Raw genomic sequence first — 22,406 nt, forward strand, 5'->3', positions numbered from 1 at the left:
CTCACACCTAGCAGATTGGCTAAAATGAAAGAAGGGGAGAGTAATGAATGTTGGAGGGGATGTGGCAAAATTGGGACATTAATGCATTGCTGGTGGAGCTGTGAACTGATCCAGCCACTCTGGCTGGCAATTTGGAATCATGCTCAAAGGGCTATAAAAGTATGCCTGCCCTTTGATCCAGCCATACCATTTCTGGGTTTGTACCCCAAAGAGATCATAGATAAACAGACTTGTACGAAAATATTTATAGCTGCGCTTTTTGTGATGGCAACAAATTGGAAAAGGAGGGTATGTCCTTCAATTGGGGAATGGCTGAACAAACTGTGGTATATGCTGGTGATGGAATACTATTGTGCTAAAAGGAATAATAAACTGGAGGAGTTCCAGGTGAACTGGAGAGACCTCCGGGAACAGATGCAGAGTGAAAGGAGCAGAGCCAGAAGAACATTGTACACAGAGACTGATATACTGTGGTAAAATTGAATGTAATGGACCTCTGTACCAGCAGCAATACAATGTCCCAGGACAATTCTGAGGGATTTATGGTAAAGATGCTACCCACATTCAGAGGAAGGACTGCAGGAGAGGAAACATATAAGAAAAACAACTGCTTGAACGCATGGGTAGGGGTGGACATGATTGAGGGTGTGGACTCGAAACTACCACACCAATGCAACTACCAACAATTTGGAAATTGGTCTTGATCAAGGACACATGACAAAACTATTGGAAATGTGAATCAGCCATGGGTGGGGGGAGTGCGGGGGGCGAAGGGGAAAGGAGGAGCATGAATCATGTAACCATGTTAAAAATGAATATTAATAAATGTTTGGGAAAAAAAGTGCTCACATGGATCCTTAAAACATAAATATTGTAGACATATTATCACAGCCTGACTTGCCCCACCCCAATTTTTCAGACTTAGTCTGCCATACTGCTCTCTCCTCTCATTACACTTTACCAAATGAGTTTTCTTGTTATTTCTCACACATAGTGCACCTCTTTCCCATCTCTGTGCCTTTGCATGGCTGCTCTTCATACACCTCTGCTCCTTAAAATCCCTTGTTTCTTTAAGAATTATATAACCTAAATCAGACTAGTTTCCACCAGGGTGGGAGAGAGGAAGAAGGGAGGGAGAGAGAAAATCTGAATCCTAAAATGTCAGAAAACAGTTGTCAAAAATTATTTTTGAATGTAATTGAAAAAATAATTAAAAAAAAAAAAAGAATTTAGCTCACATGCCAACTCCTGTATGAAAACTTTGCTGATTACTCCCTACCCCATTATTTTGTATTTTTATATACTTATCTCCCCCAATAAAATATAACCTCCTTTAGGGCAGGGACTATTAGAGGTTTGTTTGTCTTTGTATCCCCAACAAGCTAGCCCAATGTCTTGTACATGGTAGGTACTTAATAAATATTTGTTAATTTACTGATTGATCACTGAAGATGACCTATGTCACCACCTCATAGAAGGATTTAGAGTGCTTCTTTCTTAATTGATTCAATATAATCAGTGATGGCAAACCTATGTCACGAATGCCAAAGATGATATGCAGATGGCATGCTATGGGCACTCAGCCACCCTCCCACCCCCGAGTTCATTACTAGAAAGGCAGTAATGACTAGGTGGAGCTACTCCCTTCCCCCTCTCCACCATGCCTGATGATATTTTTTCATATTCCCCGCCCTTCTGCCCAGCAGCCCAATAGGAGTACACAGGGGGTAAGGTGGGTGACTTACAGACAGTGGAGCAGGAGGGGAACAGAACTTTCAGGCTGCTCCCCTCTTCCTCTCTGTACTCACTGAGGACATTCCTCATTTCACCCCCCTAGCAACCCAATCGGAATGTTTGCTCCCTCCCCTGTGTGGGGTAAGTGGGGGTTGGAGGGCAGGGGCACAACACCCAATCTCTAAAAGGTTCACCATAATTGCCATAGATCTGGAACTAGAAGAAACTATAGACACCATGTAGTCCTACGCATGTAGTACAATTTTACAGTTGAGGAAACTCAAGACCCAGGAGGTTAAGGGACTTCTCTACAATCATGTATATAGTTTTTGAAGCAGTATTTGAACCTTCATCTTCCAGATGCATAGACAGTGCTCTTTTTAGCATACCAAACTGCCTTCTTCCACTGTTCCAGACAGATAGGCACTAAATACATATAAAGCAGTTACTGTGTCCCAGGCTCTGTACTAAGAGCTGGGAATGCAAATACAAGCAGAAAAAAAGTCCTTGCCCTCAAGGTGGGTACCTTCTAATGCAAGTCAGGGGGGAAGAACACATAAAAAGGGAACTGAAAAGCTAGGGGAAGGAAGAAGAAAGGTTCTCACACATGGTCATGGTACTGATGTCCAAAAAGGCACAATCATGGCCAGGATGAAAATGAAGTTTAGCCAGGCTGGGATGGGACTCTTCCCCAAAATGAAGACATCAGGAAGAATTTGCCAGTGAGGGAAAGGGGCTAGCCTGACAGGATACTCCTGGATAAGAAGACTGTGGAGGTAGGTGGATTTTCCAGGGTGAGAAGGTCTCAGGCTGTGATAGAAGTTCCAGAGTAAGACAGACTGAAGTATGATCAAGTGCTTAGCTGTGCTACCACCCTCAAAAAGCTGAAAAAGAGTACTGAACATTCTCAGGCTGAACGTAAAACTCTCAAAGACCTGGAAATGATAAGTTATCATGAGATAGGATAGGAGAGAAAGCAGGGTCTTGGAACAAGGAAGAAAAGTTCTGATTTTTTAAAGTGACTAAAATGTTTTCATACTTATGACAAGGCTACTTTAATGATTCTCAAGTTCAGTAGTAGTACATAAAAAAGAGGGATACAGAAAGTTAATAAATGGAAATTTCTTGTGGAATTAATGAACTGGTATAGTATTAAATTTTATAAATTGGTTCTTCACAGATATCTATTTCTGTAACCATTTTCTCTAGATTACTATGATAGTATTTTTTGTCTGAAGGACAATTGTGGTTTGAGCTTACTTCTTAACAAATTGTTTTAATTTCCCTGAGTGAATCATTTGTTTACTGGCTCTTTGAGCAGCATTAAATTCAGAGACATTTAGTAAAACCTTGTGGAGCATACTGCACAGATGTGTGTGTGTGTGTGTGTGTGTGAGAGAGAGAGAGAGAGAGAGAGAGAGAGAGAGAAAGAGAGAGAGAGAGAGAGAGAGAGAGAGAGATATGGACGGACGGACGGACGGACGGACAGACAGACAGAGACAGAGAGAGATTGTATGAAGTATATTGATAGTCTCTATTTTGTTGTCCTGTTTCAGTGCTATTATTACTCAGCCATCATCGAGAATGTGATAATGCGCTTTTCTTGGACTATCCAAATCTATGTCACCTCCATGAATGTGTCCCCTCATGCCGCAGACATCATCGCTACTGTATTTGCTCCCCTTGAAGTTTTTCGGTAAGCAAATGAATTAAAAATGTTCTTTTAATTTTATTTTAATCTGGGAAGATTTTTTTAATAAGTCAATTAGAAAATCACTAATCCAAGAAATATGTGCTGAGTCTAAGAATATACCTATAATTTAGAACTTGTGTTTCCAGCTTGCACTGCTAAAAAAGTAAATTTCTTATTCTAAAGAGGTAAAATTCTTATAAAACAAAATAGGGACTAGACCTATAATTTAATTTGTATAGGGAACTCTCAGGTGATGAAACTCCCTTTACCAATGCAGATAGGAATCCTGACTGCAAATTGAAGTCTCAGAAAGTTGCCTCACACTGGTTAGAGGACCTGCCCAGGATTACAGAATCTGAAAGCTAGGGTTTTTTGTCTTCAGTGTTGATTCTATCTGCTCTACCAAGCTGCTACCAAGCAATCAAGTAAAGCTGAATCCTTGAAGCCTTGGTCAGACTCGCCAGGATTGGAACATGGAAAGAACAAAAGCTTCTTTAGTGTTGTTTTTTAAAGAGTTACTCAGGGTCACTTTGATGGCACAGTAGAATGTCAAGCCTTCAGTAAGGAGGACTTGAGTTGAAATTTGGCCTCAGACACTTAGTTGTGTCATCCTGGTCAAGTCACTTAATCCTGGTTGCCTAACCTTTACCACTCTGATTTAGAATTATTACTAAGGCCAAAGATAAGGTGTTGGTTTTTGTTAAGGTATTTATTTTAACAGAATTACCTTTTGTATTTTTGAAAGGCAAGATATTAGCAATGATGACAGAAAGTTATCTTTGACAAGTGAAAGCCTAATAACAACTGACCTAAAACAACCCAAGATGTCACCTTAATTATGTATGTCAGGGCCAGCAGTTTAAGTAAGGGATTCCTGCCTTCTTTGGCTCATGTTCTCTCTCTTTTATTTACTTCTATAGCACTTTACATGTAACAGTTGCTTCAAATCTCAACTCTGTCCCCTCCCACATTACTTGTAGCAGATGAACTTGCCTCCTACTTTAACAAGAAGATGGAGCTAATAAGAGCCCCTTCATTTCCCTCCTCTGTTCCTCTAATGTTCTCAGTGCCCTCAATAATCTTTATCTTGTTTCTGCCGGTCTCAGAATGATTTGCCCCTCCTCTTCCAGAGCAACATCACTCTCCTCCTTAAAAACTTGTACTCCTTCACTATCCCCTACTTAATAAATAATTAATATATATAATAAAATTTTAAAAATAATTCTAGCATTAAAGACCCTGTCCAAACTAATATTAAATTACTCCTTTCTTATGTAAATACAGTACAATGGAAACAACACTGACCTTGAAATCAGGAGATCTCCTCGGTTCAGTTCCCAGCTGTGCTATTTACTAGTTGGTGTGACCATATAGACAAGCTTCTTGAACAAACTAAAGCTTAATTTCCTCATGTAAAATGGAGACAATATTACTTACTCCAAATTATAAAATTATTGTGAGGAAGGTTTCTTATAAGCCAAAAAGTGTTAATAAATGAGATCTTTCAGAATTATTATTTATGCATCCTATATTCTAGCAAAACTGCCTTCCTTGTCCTGTGCTTAATCCCTTTGAATTTTCACTTTTTCCAGTGATAGAAATGGTTATTGTTGTATACAAATATTAAATAATTTGTGAACTGCAAGGACCAGGGTATTTTAGAATTGAATTTCCCTATGTTCTTTCCTCTCTCCCCACCCCATTTATACTGTTACTTTTGTTTCTAAAAATGGAAATTTGGTATTCCAGAAGGTTGCAGATGTCAAAATATGTAAATCTTTCAAACTGATTTACTAACTTGGTTAAAGAAATATTGGAGTTTTTTGTTTTATTTTTTTTTTACTAGTTGGTCCTCATGTTGTTTATTATACTCAAAGAATTTGCCAGATTTCTATTTACATAGCTAAGTTCTTCAAGATTATATTGGAAGTTTTATTATGTTGTTGTTATTGTTATGGAGAAATAATTTTTGCTCATTCTGCCCCTACTTTAAAGGCGGTTTGTGTGGAATTTCTTTCGATTGGAGAATGAACATTTAAACAACTGTGGTGAATTTCGTGCTGTCCGGGACATCTCTGTGGCTCCCTTGAATGCAGATGATCAGACACTGCTTGAGCAGATGATGGACCAGGAAGATGGTGTACGCAACCGTCAAAAGACCAGGACATGGAAGTGTAATAGCCAGGGCCTGTTACTACGCCGACCTTACATATCTCAGTAAGTATTGGTTCTGCTTTCAGTCTACTCACTTCTTTTAGACTCCAACATAGAGTCATATTGGTGTTAGAAAAGTGAGATCTCGCTAAGAGCTTATGTACAGGAAGCCCCAAGAATCTTAGTGTAATTTTAAGACATTAAGGCTTAAAACAAAAACTTTAGGGACACATGTATAATAAAATCTTATTACAACATAAGCCTCCTAATTAAAATTCTAATGTATATTACCTTCCTTTCTGTAGCACCCTCAAATAGCTGCTTCTTTTTTAGGCCTCAAATGAAGTTGAATTCACTGTCTTCTGAGGCAGCCACTTTTAACTAACATTAATTCTTTTTTTTAAGTTTTTATTGATGTCTTCTATTTTTTATCATCATAATTTGTTCCCAATATCCATCCCCCAGCCCCTCCTAGAGAGCCATCTCATAAAACAAATAATATTTTTAAAGGGGGAAAAAATCAGTCTAAGTGATCAGTACATTTAAAAATCTGAAAACATGCAATGTATAATCTGTGGACCTCCTAATTCTGTAAAGGAGTCGGTTGAGGGTGTCCTCTCATATCTCCTCAGGACTTATAAGTTTTTCCTTCTATCCAGGCAAAAATTGTCTTCCTCCAAATTCCACCAATAGGTCCTTTAAAAATCAAGCAACACAAATCTAACTCTTTGCCATTACAATCCTTTCAATATTTAAAGACAACTATTATGTCCCACCTAGAGTTCTCTTTTCTCCAAGTTAAGTATTCTCAGTTCCTTCAACAACTTGTCATGTATTGTTGTTTCAGTTCTCCTTAGTATCCTCCTCTAGATACTTTAGCCAATATTCTTCGAAAGATATGATACCTGGAACCAGGCAAATGGAGGATAAATGCTCCAAATGAGTCTCAGTAAGAGTAGAAAAGGTTTGAAATAACTTGTGGTACACATACTTCAGATGAGACAGGAAATTAACCCCCCAAAATCTCTTGTCTAACAGCAATCTGATAAAACTACTCATGATATTCTTTTGGACTAGATTCAGCTTTAGGCTGAATAATAGTAGTTAGGTATATTTGGAGCCAAAAGTGATTCTAATAAGTCTGTTTCAATTTAAGAGGAGCTTTCTAGTATAATGTCCCCCAGGAATCCATGTTTAGGTCTACAAGATTCACTATTTTTATCAGTAACTTAAATAAAAGCATTTAATTTGAGAGAGAGCCAACACAGTGAATAGCAATATCAGGTTCCCAAAAATAGCTTAGCAGATTGAATGGCAGACCAAATCTATTAAGATGAGATTTAGTAGGGATAAATAAAATATCTTATTATTGCATTAAAAATTTAGAATTGAAAGATGGGAAAGCACCAGACCATGTGGGCGGGGATACCAGTTGGAGGTTTTAGTTCAGTTATGAGAAAGACTTAGCAGCTAAAATATATAGTGCAGTTCATAATTACATTATTAAAGGCAGTGTCCAAGACTAGGGAGGTGATAGTCCTGCCATACCCTGGTCAGACTTTATCTGTAGGATTATATTCTAGCACCACATTTTAAGGACATTAAGAAACTGGAGTTAGACCAGAGGAAGATGAACAGGATGATAAGAAGATGGACTCTTATGGTATATGAGGATCTGTTGATAGAATTTTGAATATTTATTTTTAAACAGAGAAGCTATTAGGAGATTATAATAGCTTTACCCAAGTATTTGAAGGGCTGTCATGTAGAAGAGAGATTTCAACTTGTTCTATGGTTACAGCCCGATATAGAGAAAACTTTCTAACAATGAAAATGACTTTAAAAAGGAGAGAACCAGGGGCAGCTGGGTAGCTCAGTGGATTGAGAGCCATGCCTAGAGACGGGGAGGTCTTTGGGTTCAAATCTGACCTCAGACACTTCCCAGCTGTGTGAACCTGGGCAAGTCACTTGACCCCCATTGCCTACCCTTACCATTCTTCTGCCTTGGAGCCAATACACAGTATTGACTCCAAGACAGAAGGTAAGGATTTAAAAAATAAAATAAAATAAAAAAGAGAGAATTACTTTAGGAGAGAGTAGGTTTCTCTCTCCTGGGACACTTCAAGCCCAAGCTAAATAACCATAGTGTAGCAAGGATTCTTTTTCAGCTTCTGCCATCTCTTCCAACTCTATAATTCATTGTCTTTAATTCTGGGGAATTAGCATGAATTTTTAGCGAACCACATAAGTACAGCATAACCATTTGGCTTGATACTGCTTTTGCCACCCAGGAGTAATTATAGAGAAAATACATGGTGTTTGTATACCCAAGTTTGTCAGGATAAGCACAGAAAGTGTTTTAAGGAGATGAAAGACTAACTGTAGAGTATAAATAAGAGGGCAAGGTTGAAACAGTAGACCATAGAGTCTGAAGTGGACAAAGACTCATGTGGTATTTAATGATTAATGATCCTACCAATGTTACATTGGTAGAAGAGTCACACTTCCCTCATTTAAGAAAGATTAATAAATACCTAGTTCCCTCATAAGTGGTTTGAATGTAGTAGACTGAAATATTGCTAGAATTCAAGCAACATGGAATTTGGTACATGTTCACATCTCATTCATGATAATTTATTACTGAAAATAAAAAGAGGCTTCTTTCATTCAAACACTCTAACATCCTAATACTGCCCTGAGACATGAACTCTGAGGATTCCACAGAAGCTCCGAAATATTTAATAGTTGATTCTTGATAGTTCATAATAATGAAGGAGGAAGATGGAACAAAAATTTAAAGAATCAAAAAGTCATTTACAACTGGCTGTACATTTCACACTCTGAAACCCTTCTTTCTGACCATAGGCTCCTATCCTATCTGGACTACCCTTTCAGTCCTACTAAACATGTCCAATGTAAATATTGCTGTCATCATTATTAGTTCCAGAACCCCTTCCTGTGTGTCTAGTACCTCATCTGTCTTAGTTTCACTTCCTTTTACCAGACAGAACCCCTGTCACCAGGCTTTTCAGTATACTTTCACTAAAACTAAAATCTTTTACTCCTTACTTTTTGCCATACCTGTCTAGGTAACAATCAATCAACATTTCTTAGGCATCTACTAAATGTCAGGGTCACTTAGCCACTGGGAGAACAAGACAAAAAGAAAAAAGGTCCTCCCTGTCCTCAAAGAAACTTACATTGTATCAGGGGAGACAACAGGTACATTTATAAGTATATAGAATAAATAGAAAATAAATATGAGGTAGGTAGGAAAGAAGGACCTAGGCTTGAATGGAATGAGAAATTTTATGAGGTGAAATTGAAGAAAGAGTGCATATCAGGAATAGGGAATAACCAAGGAAACAGAAAGAAGACCATCTCAGGTTGACCATGAAAAATAATGTGTAATGAGACTGAAAAGATAGAAAGGGAAATATATTAGGAGTGAAGTGTGAAGGAATTTAAAATCTAAACAGAAATTTATAATAGAGGCAATAGCAGGGAGCCACTGAAGTTTGAATATTAGAGTAGCATGGTGAAATCATTGAAACTTATTGAACAAAAGAATGATAAGATCAGAAATTAAAGGAAGTCACTTTGCTAGTTGTTTGGAAAAGGGAAAGAGAAGAGGCAGGGGGTGCAAATTTCGAGGTCATGGCCAATTGTCCAGGCAAGTCAAGATCACGGCTTGAACTAAAGTAGAGAGGATCATATGTAGGGTAAGGTAAGAGATGTTGTGGAGATGGAAATCACAAGATTTAACTACCCAACTTCATTTCCTACATTTCCATGCTGCCCTCTTTTGCTAAAGAAAGGCATGAAACCTTTTTTATTGGATCCGCTACATACCCCTGCTATTTAACCTCAGAAAGTCTTTGTTGCTATTCGTATTTTTTTTTCTCCTTCTCTTATATTCCCCTAAGGTGCTACTGTAAGTAACTTTTTCCAGTCTTCTACCTCTTTATCCCTCATTCTCAGCAGGTGACCTCACTTCCTACTGTCATCCGTCTTAGACTCCTTGAATTTCTTTTTTACATGCCTTCTTTCTTTCTCCAATTAATATCCTCTGTTCCCTCCTTCTTAAAGAAGAAAGAATTCCTTCTCCTCTTCAAAACTGTCCAAGATCTCATCTCTTTGTATTTACTCTAGGACCTTGTTCTATCAGATATCTCTTAATCTCTTATGTTTTCTCTCTCCATTTCAAAGTGGCTTCTTCTCTTCATAAATTGCCTAAGGGGTGGGAGGAAGCCTTCCCTTAACCTTTATGTTACTTCCTTTCAGTCCCTTATATCTCTTTTCTTTCCCTGCAAGATTTTTAAAGAGTGACCTTTCCAGGCTGCTTTTATTTCTTCATCATTGCTACCTTCAGCTCCTTTTGTCTCATTTCCTTTTCCATCACTTTTGAAACTACTCTTTCAGGATATCATATTACCTTCAAAACAAAGGAGAGAAGTTTGAAGAAGGTGGCAGGGACAAAATCATTAAAATAAGCATGTACCTGTAAAACCCAGTGGAATTATGTGTCGGCTATGGGAGGAGGTGGAAAGAGGGGAGGGATAGAACATGAATCCTATATCCATGGCAAAATGTTCTTAATTAATTAATTAAATAAAAATTTTAAGATTAAAAAATACAAATAAACATGTACCTTTTATATGGATTTCATTGTGCACAGTGCTTCTCAACAAGTCAAGGGTGCTAAAGAAGTCAAAGAAAATGAATTTGATTGTGTCTTCCCATTTAACTTTTTGAAATTCTGTGATATTGTTACCTCTCAGCAGCAGAGGTCAGTATAATCCCATAATACTATAGTTTCAAAACTTAGAAGGCCCTGGAGAAAATAGTACAAACCTTCTGTATAGAATTGTAGAATCATCATTTTAGAGCTGGAGGGGGCTTTAGAGATCCCCTCATTTTGTAAGACATTGATACCCACAAAGGTTAGATTATTTTTCCAAGGTCTCACAAATAGCAAATAACAAAAGCAGGATGTCTAACTTGTCTTGCCATGTCATCTAAATCAAAGTCATTTGAACCTCAAAATTGAAACAAACTCTTAAGATAGCTTAAATATAACTTGCCATTCTAGACAGATAATGGTCTTTAGGCCTCTGTTTGAATACTTCTGATGTATAAAATACACTGCCTGATGTGACAATCCATTCTATCATTAGAAAGCTCCAGTTGTTAGAAAGTTTTCTCTTATGTGAAACCAAAATCTACTTCCTAACTTCTCTCTCCTCTAGATCATCAAAGAAGGAACACATCTCTCTTTTCAATGTATCAATCCTGCTAAGCTTGGAGACAGCTAATTTTTGAATGCTAAATGTCCTCATTTACTCAACTATTCTTTAATGACTTATTTTCCAGGCCCTTTACCCTTCTGACCATCATCTTCTAAATAAGCTCTACTTTTTCTCATCTATTTTTAATTATTCTGCTCCAAACTGAACCTCTGATTGCTATGAGAATACTATTTTCAGTGACCGTGACCTGGCTACCATTCAGTCAGTCAGCAAACAGTTATTAAGATTTATTCTTGCCAGGCATTTTGCTAGGTGCTAGAAATAAAAGATAAAAATAAAACAACCTTTTCTCTCAAGGAGAAAAATCTAAGTTCAAATCCAGCCTCAGATACTTATTAGCTTTGTGACCCATGGCAAATCACTTAACACTGTTTGCCTCAGTTTCCTCATCTATAAAATGAGGTAGAGAAGGAAATGGCCAATCTTTCCAGTATCTTTACCAAGAAAATCCCAAATGGGGTCACAGAGAATCAGATACGACTGAAATGACTGAACAATGACAAAAGGTCACAGTGGCAAAAGCTAAGAGAAGATATATTCCAGGTTTGGGGCACAACCTGTGCAAAGCCACAAGAGCTGGGAAATGGAATATTGTCTATGAGGAAAAGCTAAAAGGTAAATTTGTCTGGACTATGGTGTTTATGAAGGAGTGTGTAATACCTTGGAAAGATAGGCTAGAGCTAGATTATACAGAATTTTTTAGTACCCAGCAGCTAATAGAGAGCCAGCAGAGTTTTGAGCAGAAGATGTCCTGTAGCATCTGTGTGAAGAAAAGATTAGAGAAGAATGAGAGCTAAGGCAAGAAACGCAGTCAGTATAGTACTGAGTGCCCACTAGGTGCCAGCAAAAGTCAGGAGCAAGAGGCAGAGCGAGCATGGCAGAGTAGTGGGAAGAGATAAAGTGAACTGCCCTCCAAACTTCTACAGAGAGAATCCCATGGAGCAAGTGCAAGGAAAAGTCCCAGTAAATCATTTCGCCAGTCTAGGTCAGCAGATAGAGATAGAGAGGTCCACAGACACAGGGACAAGGCTTAGCTGCAGAGCACTCCAACATGTAAGAAAAGACTTGTTTCGGAGCAAAAATATGTCCCTTGGCTTTTGCTCCCAGACCAGGGCATCCAAAACAGGTACCAACTAAAAGCCTTGTCAGCCATTTTCACTTCTTGGTCACATATCCCAGATAGCCTGAGGAAAGTATGTATGCTCTGAGCAATGTACTAAAAAGGAACAAGCCAAGGTGTAGCAGTATGGATCAGACTCCTAGGAGCAGAGCAGGATCTAAATTCTACCTTCTAGCTCAGGAGAAAGCCTGCAGAGGAATAACCAGGACAGAAACCATAGACCTAACTTTCAATTCTGTCATTGAACCAGCAAAGCTTCCCATCTTGCTGATGATGTCTTGAGTCTTGTACCACTCTACTGTTGTTCAAACCCAAACTTAAGTCAGGAACTTACAGAGTTCAGATCAGACTTTCCCTTGAATCACACCACTTGGGAGCAGTGAAAGCTTTTAAGGTCTCCAGCCTGAGCAGTCCCTGAGAGCCTGAAATGATGCAGTACTCAATACTCCAAGAAAGCAGTAACAGAACTATCTCAGACTTTCCTTCCAGAAGTAGATAAAACCCAGCCCCAACATCAAGTCCAGAATCAGGAAGAAAGCAAGAATAATGAGCAACAAAAAACCTGTCCCATCATAAAAGGATATTATGGCAACAGATGCTCAAGACACAAAGATAGAAAAAGAGAATGAAGCCTCAAAAGAAAAATGCAGGTTGGGTATAAACTTAACCTGAATTCCTGAAAGAGATAAAGCAAGAGTTCTTTTGGGGGTATTTTAGTGTTAAAAATGTTTTCATGAATGAAATGAGAACACTAAAGGCGGGGGTGGGGGGGGGGATTGGAAAAGAATTCAAACCATGGAAGAAAAGAATTCAAAAGGGAATTAACAGCTTGTCAGAAAAGATACAAAACATCATCCAAATAACAACATCCCTGAAAATTAGAATGGACCAAATAGAATCCAATGCCTCCACGAGATAATAAGAAATAGTAAAAGAAAATGATGAAAATACTGTAGGAAAAAATATAAGAAAATATAAGGTATTTTGTAACAAAAATAACTGACTTAGAAAACAAAACCAAGGAGGAAAAACTGAAGAATCAATGGACTACCTGAATACCATGATGAAAATAAGAGCTAGATGTCATATTTCAAGAAAACTTAAAAGAAAATAGATCTTTTAGAAAAATTCAATTCTTTATTCAAAACCCTTATAGTGTCTACTATGGGCTAAGCACTGGGAATAAAAAAAAGAGAGACAAAAGACAGTCAGCTAATTGAGCAAAGTAAAAATATAAATAATCTACTAGTCCTACCTCCTGAAAGAAAACCCAAAATGAAAGCCCAGAGCTTCCAGGTCAAAGAAAAAACTGTAGATAGCCAGGAGGAAAGAGTTCAAGTACCAAGGATCCACAGTCAGTATCCACACAATTTAAAAGCCACCATTAGAAAGCAGAAAACTTGGAATATAATATTCCAGAAGGCAATAAATATGGGCTTACAGCCAAACATAATTTATCCAATAAAACTTAGCAAAATCTATAGGAGGGGGGGAAAGTGAATCTTTAATAAAGTAGAAGAATTCCAAGAATCTTGATGAAAAGATCAGAGCCATGTAGAAACAGTCCTAAAAATTCATCAAGGATGAATTACTTACATTCAAATATGAGGAGATGATATCTACACCCCCTCTGAACCCTATCCTCATCATTAGCTATAAAAAAAGTCTAATTTGGAGTGATTTCTGTTTTTGTCTTAATAATTTTAAGAGAAGAATGGAAAGAGGGTAAGATGCATACTTTGGGGATTAAGGATGGGGGAAAGAAGATTAGGGAAAAATATCCCACAACTTGGGGTACCCCAGTAGATCTACATACAAGGAAGAGGGTATAAGGATTGTAATTGACATTTGACTCTCACTTTCATCTGAACTAGTGAAAAGAGGGAAGAATACACACAAGCACACAGAGTTGGGGACATAAATATATATCACTCAAAGATTGGAAATAAGATGGAAAGGGGAGATGAGAGAAGGTGGAATTAGAGGAAATATAAAAATATTGATAATTCTTTTTGAGGTGACAAAGAAATCTAAAGAAGTGCCCATCAGGTGGGGAATGATGGAACAAGTTACAGTATTCATGACTGAATAATACTGGTGCTTTAAGAAATTATGAAGGGGATAGTTTCAGAGAAACCTCGGAAGACTTGTATGACCTGATGCAGAGGGAACAGAACCAAGAGAACAATTTATAAAATGATAGCAATAATCTAAAGACAAAAAACTTTGAAAGACTTGGGAACTCTGATCAGTGTAATGACCAATAGCAATGCCAAAGGATTAATGATGAAACATGCCATCCACCTCCTAATAGAAAGGATATAGTGCAGAATGAGACATTTTTTGTGGAAATTGATTTTGCTTGATTATACATATTTGTAACAGTTGTCTTTCATTCTCAGTTGTGGAAAGGTTGGAGTGGGAGGGGGGAAAGGATGGAATTTTACTGACTGGAAATATGTAATTTTATTTTTTTATTTCTTTTATTTTAATAACAAATTTCCACATGAGATTTCTGAAGTTATATGATTCATGTTGTCTTCCTCTCTTCTTCCCTCTCCCCTCCCAGAGCTGACAAGCAATTCAATTTTGGTTATACATGTAATATCATACAAAACATAGAAAAATATGTAATTTTTTTAAAGTAACACCTTAAAATTAAAGTCAAGGACAAGAATTGAGAAGGACCTGAATTCCATTAGTAGACCTTTGAGGACAGATATGAGAAATGTTTAGATGTAAATGATATAGATAATGCTATATATAGAGAGAGAGAGATGATATAGATTATGCTATAGCAAGATGTTATAGATATTTTTATATAGAATCACCAAAACTGGGCAACTAAATGGATATGCTAAGTAAGAAAGTGAGAAGAGTTGAGAATGACTAGATTGCAAACTTAGCTGACTAGGTCACTGTTGGTGTCCACTATAAAAATAGAGAAGGAACGGTGGGGTTGGAAAGAATGATAATTGGGTTAGGATATTATTGATCCCATGAGACATCCTGTTTAAAATCCCCAATAGGCAGTTAAGGGTGTATAGCTGGAACTCGGGAGAGACACTTAGTCTGAGTATATAGATATGAGAATTTTCTTTATAGAGATAATAACTGAGCTTGTATGACTTAATGAGATAGTGTATATAGAGAGGGGGAAAGCACAGATTCTTTTTCTAATATCAGGATATAGATGTCTTAACTGCTATGTTTTAGAAGGTATTGAATATCATTAATGTATTTATATGTTTAATAACTAAGCTTTGTAAATTTTTTTCTTATTCTCAGATTCAAGTCTCGTGATACTAAAGTATTGATAGACGACACAGATGACGAAGCTAACACATGAATCGAGTCTAAATCTACATCCTTTATCCCCCCATTCACCAACACCCCTTTCCTCGACCAACTCAACCTCTGGTACCTTTCCAGCTAAAAACAGGAGAAAACACTTAACACACTTTCCGAGCTCTTCTGGATCGGATCCTATGGACTCCAAACAAGCTCACTGTGTTTCTTTTCTTTTCTTCTGATTTAATTTTAATTTTCTACTTTTAAAATATTTTGTTTTGCCAATCAGAGGACATTTAAGGGAAAAAAAAACACAAGTTTATCTTAAGGATTGTTTACAATCACAAGGACATAGAAAACTGTCTGGATGAAGAACAGGCACAGCGAGGACCCAATAATGGGACAGTACCGAGGCTACTCAGCTTCTGCTTGGCCCGGTTTTGACTGGTTAAAACCGGACATTGGTTTTTTAATTTGTTTGAGAATTTTTTTTTCTTTCCTTCATATCCAGCGCAAAGGCACTGGCTGCACTTGCAGGGAAAGTGCACTTAGAGCAGTACCTTCATTCATGAAGCTACTTTTTAATTTGATGTAACTTTTCTTATTTTAGGGAAGTGGGGAGGGAACTGGGCAATAGGATGTATTTGTCAGATATAATTTTCTCATTATTTATGATACTTAACCATAAGAGAACAATTTTGTGTCCTGTGCAATGAAGGTAATAACAGTAAAAGAAGGTCGAGGAATCTATCCTTAGCTGTTTTTCCTAAGGGTTTCATCCTGCAATGCCTCTTTCACGAAACAACTTGTACTAGTTTGACAATTTCTTTCCTTTTTTAAAAAATTTAAACCAAAGTTTCTGTTTCTGATTTTTTTAGTTGCTGCTGCTTTGGAAACCTGAACATGTGTCATGACAGGTCATCCTCACATTTTCACACTTTTGAGTGAAAATGGTGAAAAAGATTCTGAGAATTAAAAAAAAAAAAAAAAAAAGATGGAATAAATCTACCCCATACTCCATACTCAACTGCAGAAGTAGCCAGATTTTATATCATAACATAACTTTGGAGTTTAGGATAGTTGTAGCATGATCCTTACTATCTCAGAGTTTGGATTAGGAAACCAGGCTGTTTCAGACTCTATACCCTCATTAAACAGGGAGTTGTTTTTATGTTGGGGTTTTTTTGTTATTGTTTTTTAAATGATTTGGCTTCCTTCCACCAGATTCTGAGCAAATACGAATCTGCTTGAGAGAGGTCATCTTCCTGAGCACATAGAATGAATTAACCTTTATCTTTCATATGATATTGGCCATCTGAGGCCTTTGTAGCCATTCATCCCAGAGGTTATAAGAGATAGTCAGTTATTGGATCTCATGTTCTCCCATAGGGCTGGAATATGCTTTTCAATTTGTTAGTTCTGCTGTTTAGTAAGGAAAGTTCCTTTATTCAGTCATGGTTCATAGACACTGCCTATATTAATTTTAATTAGTCTTTATTCTATTACCCATCAAAAGAAGTCCTAAAACCATTATTGATAGTTTGCTCTTTTTTTTGAAACATGGATTATTTGGAGGTAAGGGGTCAAACCTTCATTACCTACAAAAAAGTAACAAATAATACAAATGTAAAGAAAAATGTGCTTTCTACAATTCCAAGATCCAAATCAATGTTTTGGAGTGTCCATCTCTACCTTTGTTGGGTTTATTGGCAGAAGTCACACTGAGCATTTATAGTTGACTATTGACTGGCCTCTTCCTGGCTAGCCTTGCTGAATGTAGTCAACTTACGTGACTATACTGAAGTAAAATACTTCTGTTTCTTTTAGCCTTAATTTTAGACTAAGGCACAAATTAATAGAGGCAGCTGTAATCACTAATTCAGACTAGAAGAACATGGCTACTGTATCTGTGGTCTGGCCTCCTTGTTGTTAATGCTTCTTCCGTGTATCCAAAATATGATCATATAGGTGGATCACATAAAGAAGCTCCTATTAATACTTTTGTGTCAAGGAGTATGTGGAAAATAGTTGTTTTTAAAAAGAGCTCCCTTCTTCCTTTTCTGTTTAATATAATACAGATAGTCTTCCCTAAACTAGTTCCCACTTTAACTCTAGATTTTTTTTTTGATCATTACTTTACTTTGTGGCTTTTATTCTTTTTTTTGTGTTTTGCCAAATATTCCTCTTTGCCAGAAAAATGGGGGGAAAGCATTTTAATTACTGATTTCCTTTCATTTTAGTTTTTAAAATTGAGTCTTTATAATCAGTGGTAGCAATTTTGTGGCTCTTGGTAGATTATGGATTTTATTGTTCATACTTGAACTTAACAAACAATACTGTTTTATACTCTAGAACCATAGGAGAATACTATTGATCTGCCAAGAAACACCAGTTACTATAATTGTTATTAATATAAGTTGATAGATGGGTTATTTTCCATACAAATAGAATAGATAATACAATATATACCCAGAATCAGCTTACAATATAACTAATATCCATTTTCCTTCAGGAGTTTTATGAAATAGAAAATCCTACAATTGGCCTACGGTGTATAGAGGAGTCTTCATGGTTTGTTTATCCTACTGCCAATTTGACCTTTGTTCAAATATTAGAACCTTAGTTCCAATCAGGATTATTTCCCTTATATGATAAAAAATATTTGAATCTTAATTGTCAGGGACACATTGTCCAGTTGCCAGCATTTATTTTAGAATAAAAAGATTTTTAGCTACCATGATAGATATGTAATATTTATTTAAATTTACTCTTTTGTGTTCCTATTAAATGCATAAAGGGAGCAAAGAGCTTTTTCTCATAACTATCTTGATCAAACAACATAAATTTAAATTTCTGTTTTCCTCTTTTAATAAGAAATAGTGTGTAGACTGTACTGTTCTTGCAAATAACATATACAACTTTACAGATAATCAGAATTTCTCAGATTTCTTGTTCTAGCTTGGTTTGCCAAGCCCAAGCAATCTACCCAGTGTTAGTACCCATTTTGTGATATTATCAGAGTTTGAGCTCTCAACAAACTACTATTTATCTACTTAGGGAAATGCGTATTAGTTGGCCATTTAACCAAAAAATGAAAATATCTAAATGGATAAACAACCAAATCCCAGGTAAAATTCACATGATCATGTGTTTGGATAATCTAGTATTGTTCTTGCTTTGGAAAAATCAATTATAATATCCCCCCCAGATGAATGAATTAAGATACCTTAAATATCAAGAATTCAAAATATTTTCATTTTTATGGTTAGGTGGCATAAAAAATTGAAAATACAGAATGAGGTTAGGAGGCTAAGAAAAATAATGTATTTTCTATGTGCAAAAAGTTCATTGTTAAGGCTCAAATGAGTAAGTTGTCCAATGGTTTTTTTAAATGATCATAGGTAGAGCTGATATTAGTAATATCCTCTATGAGAATGTAGAGAAGTCATCCCATTCCTCAGCCTGTCCTTTTGCTGTTTTCTCTTCCATCAATTTCATTTGATCATTTTAGCATCCTATCACCAAATTTATATGATCAACAGGTATAGCCCCTGAGAAGAGGAAGCCAGTAGCCTCAATAGTGCCCTCCTAAGAGATCCTAATCCCAGGTTTTGTGATGGTAGTACTTTTCCTCCAGTCTATTTAATCTCATTAATATAAAAAAGTTTTGAGATCACTTGCTACTTACTCCCTTCCAACACCACTACCCCCATTTGACCATTTGAAATACAATTAGAACATCTGGATAAAAAAAAATCTCAACCTCTTAATAGAAAAAGTAAGGTAAGAACTATTATGACCATTTGTATGTACTTTAGTTGAAGAGAAAGGAAACACAGAAGAAATCATAAATCCACTGTGGGCAGTGAAAATGAAAAAACAAAGCATATAAGACATTTAACCAACTTGGTATCAGAAGTAAGAAAGCTGGGAACAACTTCTGTTGTTCTTTGGGGCCCCCCTTCCCCAGTGGTCCATACGTTAATATTGGACAATTCCCTTTATTTTTCTGTTCTTTTCTCCACTATCGTCAGTTGTTAAGATGAGTTCATTATACCCAAATGTATTTTAGGAAAGAGTGACTTAATGAATTTCTCATTCCCACTAGCCTTTGCCAAAACAAGAAAACAAAGCAAAAAAGAAAATGGCACTATTGGCAGAAATGTTTTTTTTCTCCTGAAGACGGTTTATTCATAAGAAAAAGGTATTCAAATATTGAGCTACATTTTTCTTCCTACCAGGTCTGTACAGGACCTGATACATACATATTGATTGGATAAATTGATTCCAGAGGTACTTAACATGAAGGCTTCAAAGCCTGAGACTACCTGGAAATTCCCTATTATGGTTATGCTGCATTTAGTGGAAATGAGTTCAGATTATACAATATTGCTAATCTGAAAGAACTGAATTGCTGCCACTCAACACATTTTTTTTTCAAATTTCATCATATCCTTAAATTTTAAAAATTCAGGTACCTTCCTAGGTCAAAAAGTGAATCCTATTAAAACTGTGATTTGCTTTATGCCATTCTCACAATTCCTATTTCAAATTTTACACAAACCAAATGTCACTCTGAGATCTCTTATTTCACTAAAAATCAACTCTGAAACTTTTGTTTTAAATTGGGAGAACAGAAAATCAGGTTCACTCATCTTTAGATCAGCTTTTCTTATTATCCCTTTGTGGGGAAGGGGGAATATAAACTATTGCTATTGATTGCATGTGTGTGTGTGTGTTTAGCTAAGTCAAAACTTGGAAGTACAAAAACTTCAAAATCACTGAAAAAGCCCTCTATCCAAGCAACCTCCTTACTAGTTGGTCTAGAAACTGCTTTAGAGTTTACTAATGTTAACCTCCCAACTTCCTGCATTTTTTAAATAAATTTTTGGGTAAAGTCAAGTTATAGTGGTGATGGGTGTAGGATCTGGAGATACAAATAAGGACTTGAGAAAATAAATGTTAACTTGGGTGTTGCGACCCAATATTTAACCAGCACTATTCGCCCTCTGCTAATAAAAATAAGAAAGAAAAAGCTATTCTTTGGCTTTGGATGAGCTTGATGTGGATAATATCACCAGCCTTCCTTTATTTGTTCTTACAAAAAAAGAGAGAGAGAGAGACATTTGACCAGGAAGGGTATACCCACTGCCCTTCTTCGATGATTTGGTTGCATTCTATTATGAAGGAAAACAACTCTCAAGTAACAGCCCTCCTGAATTCATTTGCTTTTGTAAGCATGAGGAACAAAATGAGGATTTGTCCTAAAATAAGAGGAATTATAACATTAACTTTAAGCTGAAGCTTTTTTCATTGTTGCTTTTTTTTTTTTAATCAATCTTGTTCGGCTTTGTGGTGCCATCTATTTAATGAGGACAATCAAATAATCTATTTTTTGCCTTGAACTCTCAGCGTGTCTGGTAATTGCATAGACAACTTGTATACATTCAGATCAGTTACTTGACTGTAACATAACTCATACAACCTTAGTTTTTCCTATTCTCTTTCCCCTGAACCACCACAAGTTTAATGAGAACTGTAGCACTACTAGAAAGGTAAAGACTTTTAAGGGCCAAGGATGATACTATAATATCCCTTTCTCATTGTCCTCAGAGCCCAAAGTCGTCTTTCTTTGTGCCCAGTAGCAATACCAGCATGGTGGGAGTAAGGAGGAAGATTATAGGAATTCCCTGGAACACTAGATTGTGACACTCTTCCTTTGAGTTTATAAAGTGAATTGTGAGCCCTTTAGTAAAGACAGCAAAACACCTCAGCTTTAAAAAACATTATGTGATGATTAAATTCCTTGCTCTTTTCTGATTCAGCACAGAGGTTTGTATCAACAGTATTTGGAGAGGGGCATGAGGTGAAAAATGTATTTGTCTTTGAGACTTCCCCTCCACTATTACCTTTCTCTTCACCTTTCCTATGCTGTGTTGGTCTAAATGATAATTATTCTATGAAGCCCTAAACTGTAGTTGTCAAAAGTAACTATAAAATGTGATTAGTCCTCTGTGGGTGCTTCTTTCTTTCCCTCCTTTTCTTTCTCTTTCTCACTCTCTCTCCACTCTTGGTTAAGTGGAAAAGGTGAGGACAGAATTGCCGCTTGGTTGGACTCATGCTGTAATTGTGACTGCGCTATTAGCTGTCTCCCTTTTCCTTCTCAAATGGATAGAATTCTGTTGAAGTGTGGAATCCCCTTCTTGAGAAGTAGGTTTAAAATGCACAATGTGGTACTGTTTCATAGTTTCTAGATGGTTGTATAAAGCAAAAAATTAATGTGGTTATGTGTTTTTAAAAGAAAAGTGATTGGTTACAAAACTCTGTGTTTTTTTCCCATTATTATAAGCTCTTTTTGTTTTCCAACATTTTTCAGACTCTTTTGTCACTGCTGAGTGGTGTCTTGCTTTCTCCGAGTTTCCTAATTTCTTAAATGTGGTTGTGTTTGAGTCTGATTCACATATGGGAAGAGAGCAAACTGATAGATTTCAAAGGGGAAAAATTTTGAAGAGTTTTCTTAGTCTCTTCTATATAAAATCTTTACATTTAAGAGTAAAACAATTTTAAAATGTTTTTTCCTTTAAATCTAATGGATAGACTCCCATTCCCAGTCACCTTTGCTACCTCAAGGACCAAAACCCTGTAGTTTCTAGGGCTGGGGCACCAGGGATAATCCCCATCTCCTCCTGATCAAGCACATGATTGATTGATTCTCCACAATCTCCAAAACCAAACCAGGGGTTAGCCCAAAGGGGACAGGTCCTCACCCCATTTGGCTCCATTTAGTCTTTTCTCTACCTCTTCAGGTCAAAAAGTGTGAAGACTTTTATTTGCACTTACATCAATGGCACTATCACAGGCCTCCTAGTCTCCCTCCCCCAAAAGCAGAAGAGCCAATGTCCACTTCACTCCCACAGGCCACTGAAACCCTGACTCACAGCTGATGCCAACACTGTAGTCATTGCATGGGTTATCACAGTGGTGACTGAAAATGGAAAGTAATTCAGTCCAAGGGAAGGAGAAAGGAATATTTCATCTGATGACTCGCAGACTCCCAAAGAACTTCTTTGGCCTCTTAAGTGCAAGACACGGAGACTGTAGTAGT

General features: G+C 36.8%; 1 protein-coding gene across 3 annotated transcripts in view; it reads left to right on the plus strand.

The window, feature by feature from the left end:
- Positions 1-16,156, plus strand: part of XPR1 (xenotropic and polytropic retrovirus receptor 1) — a 255,578-nt gene extending 239,422 nt beyond the window's left edge. For 2 of the 3 annotated variants that reach the window (XM_044676921.1, XM_044676923.1), the window contains 3 exons: positions 3,291-3,430; positions 5,423-5,644; positions 15,299-16,156. In XM_044676921.1, the coding sequence (XP_044532856.1) occupies positions 3,291-3,430; positions 5,423-5,644; positions 15,299-15,359 (423 nt within the window). In that variant the 3' untranslated portion in view covers positions 15,360-16,156. Of the gene's footprint in view, positions 1-3,290; positions 3,431-5,422; positions 5,645-13,325; positions 13,369-15,298 lie in introns of all 3 variants that reach the window. The other variant, XM_044676922.1, reaches the window with a different exon arrangement.
- The last annotated feature ends 6,250 nt before the right edge of the window (positions 16,157-22,406 follow it).

This window comes from Gracilinanus agilis, chromosome 4, assembly GCF_016433145.1.
Source record: "Gracilinanus agilis isolate LMUSP501 chromosome 4, AgileGrace, whole genome shotgun sequence".
NCBI classification, from domain to species: domain Eukaryota; kingdom Metazoa; phylum Chordata; class Mammalia; order Didelphimorphia; family Didelphidae; genus Gracilinanus; species Gracilinanus agilis.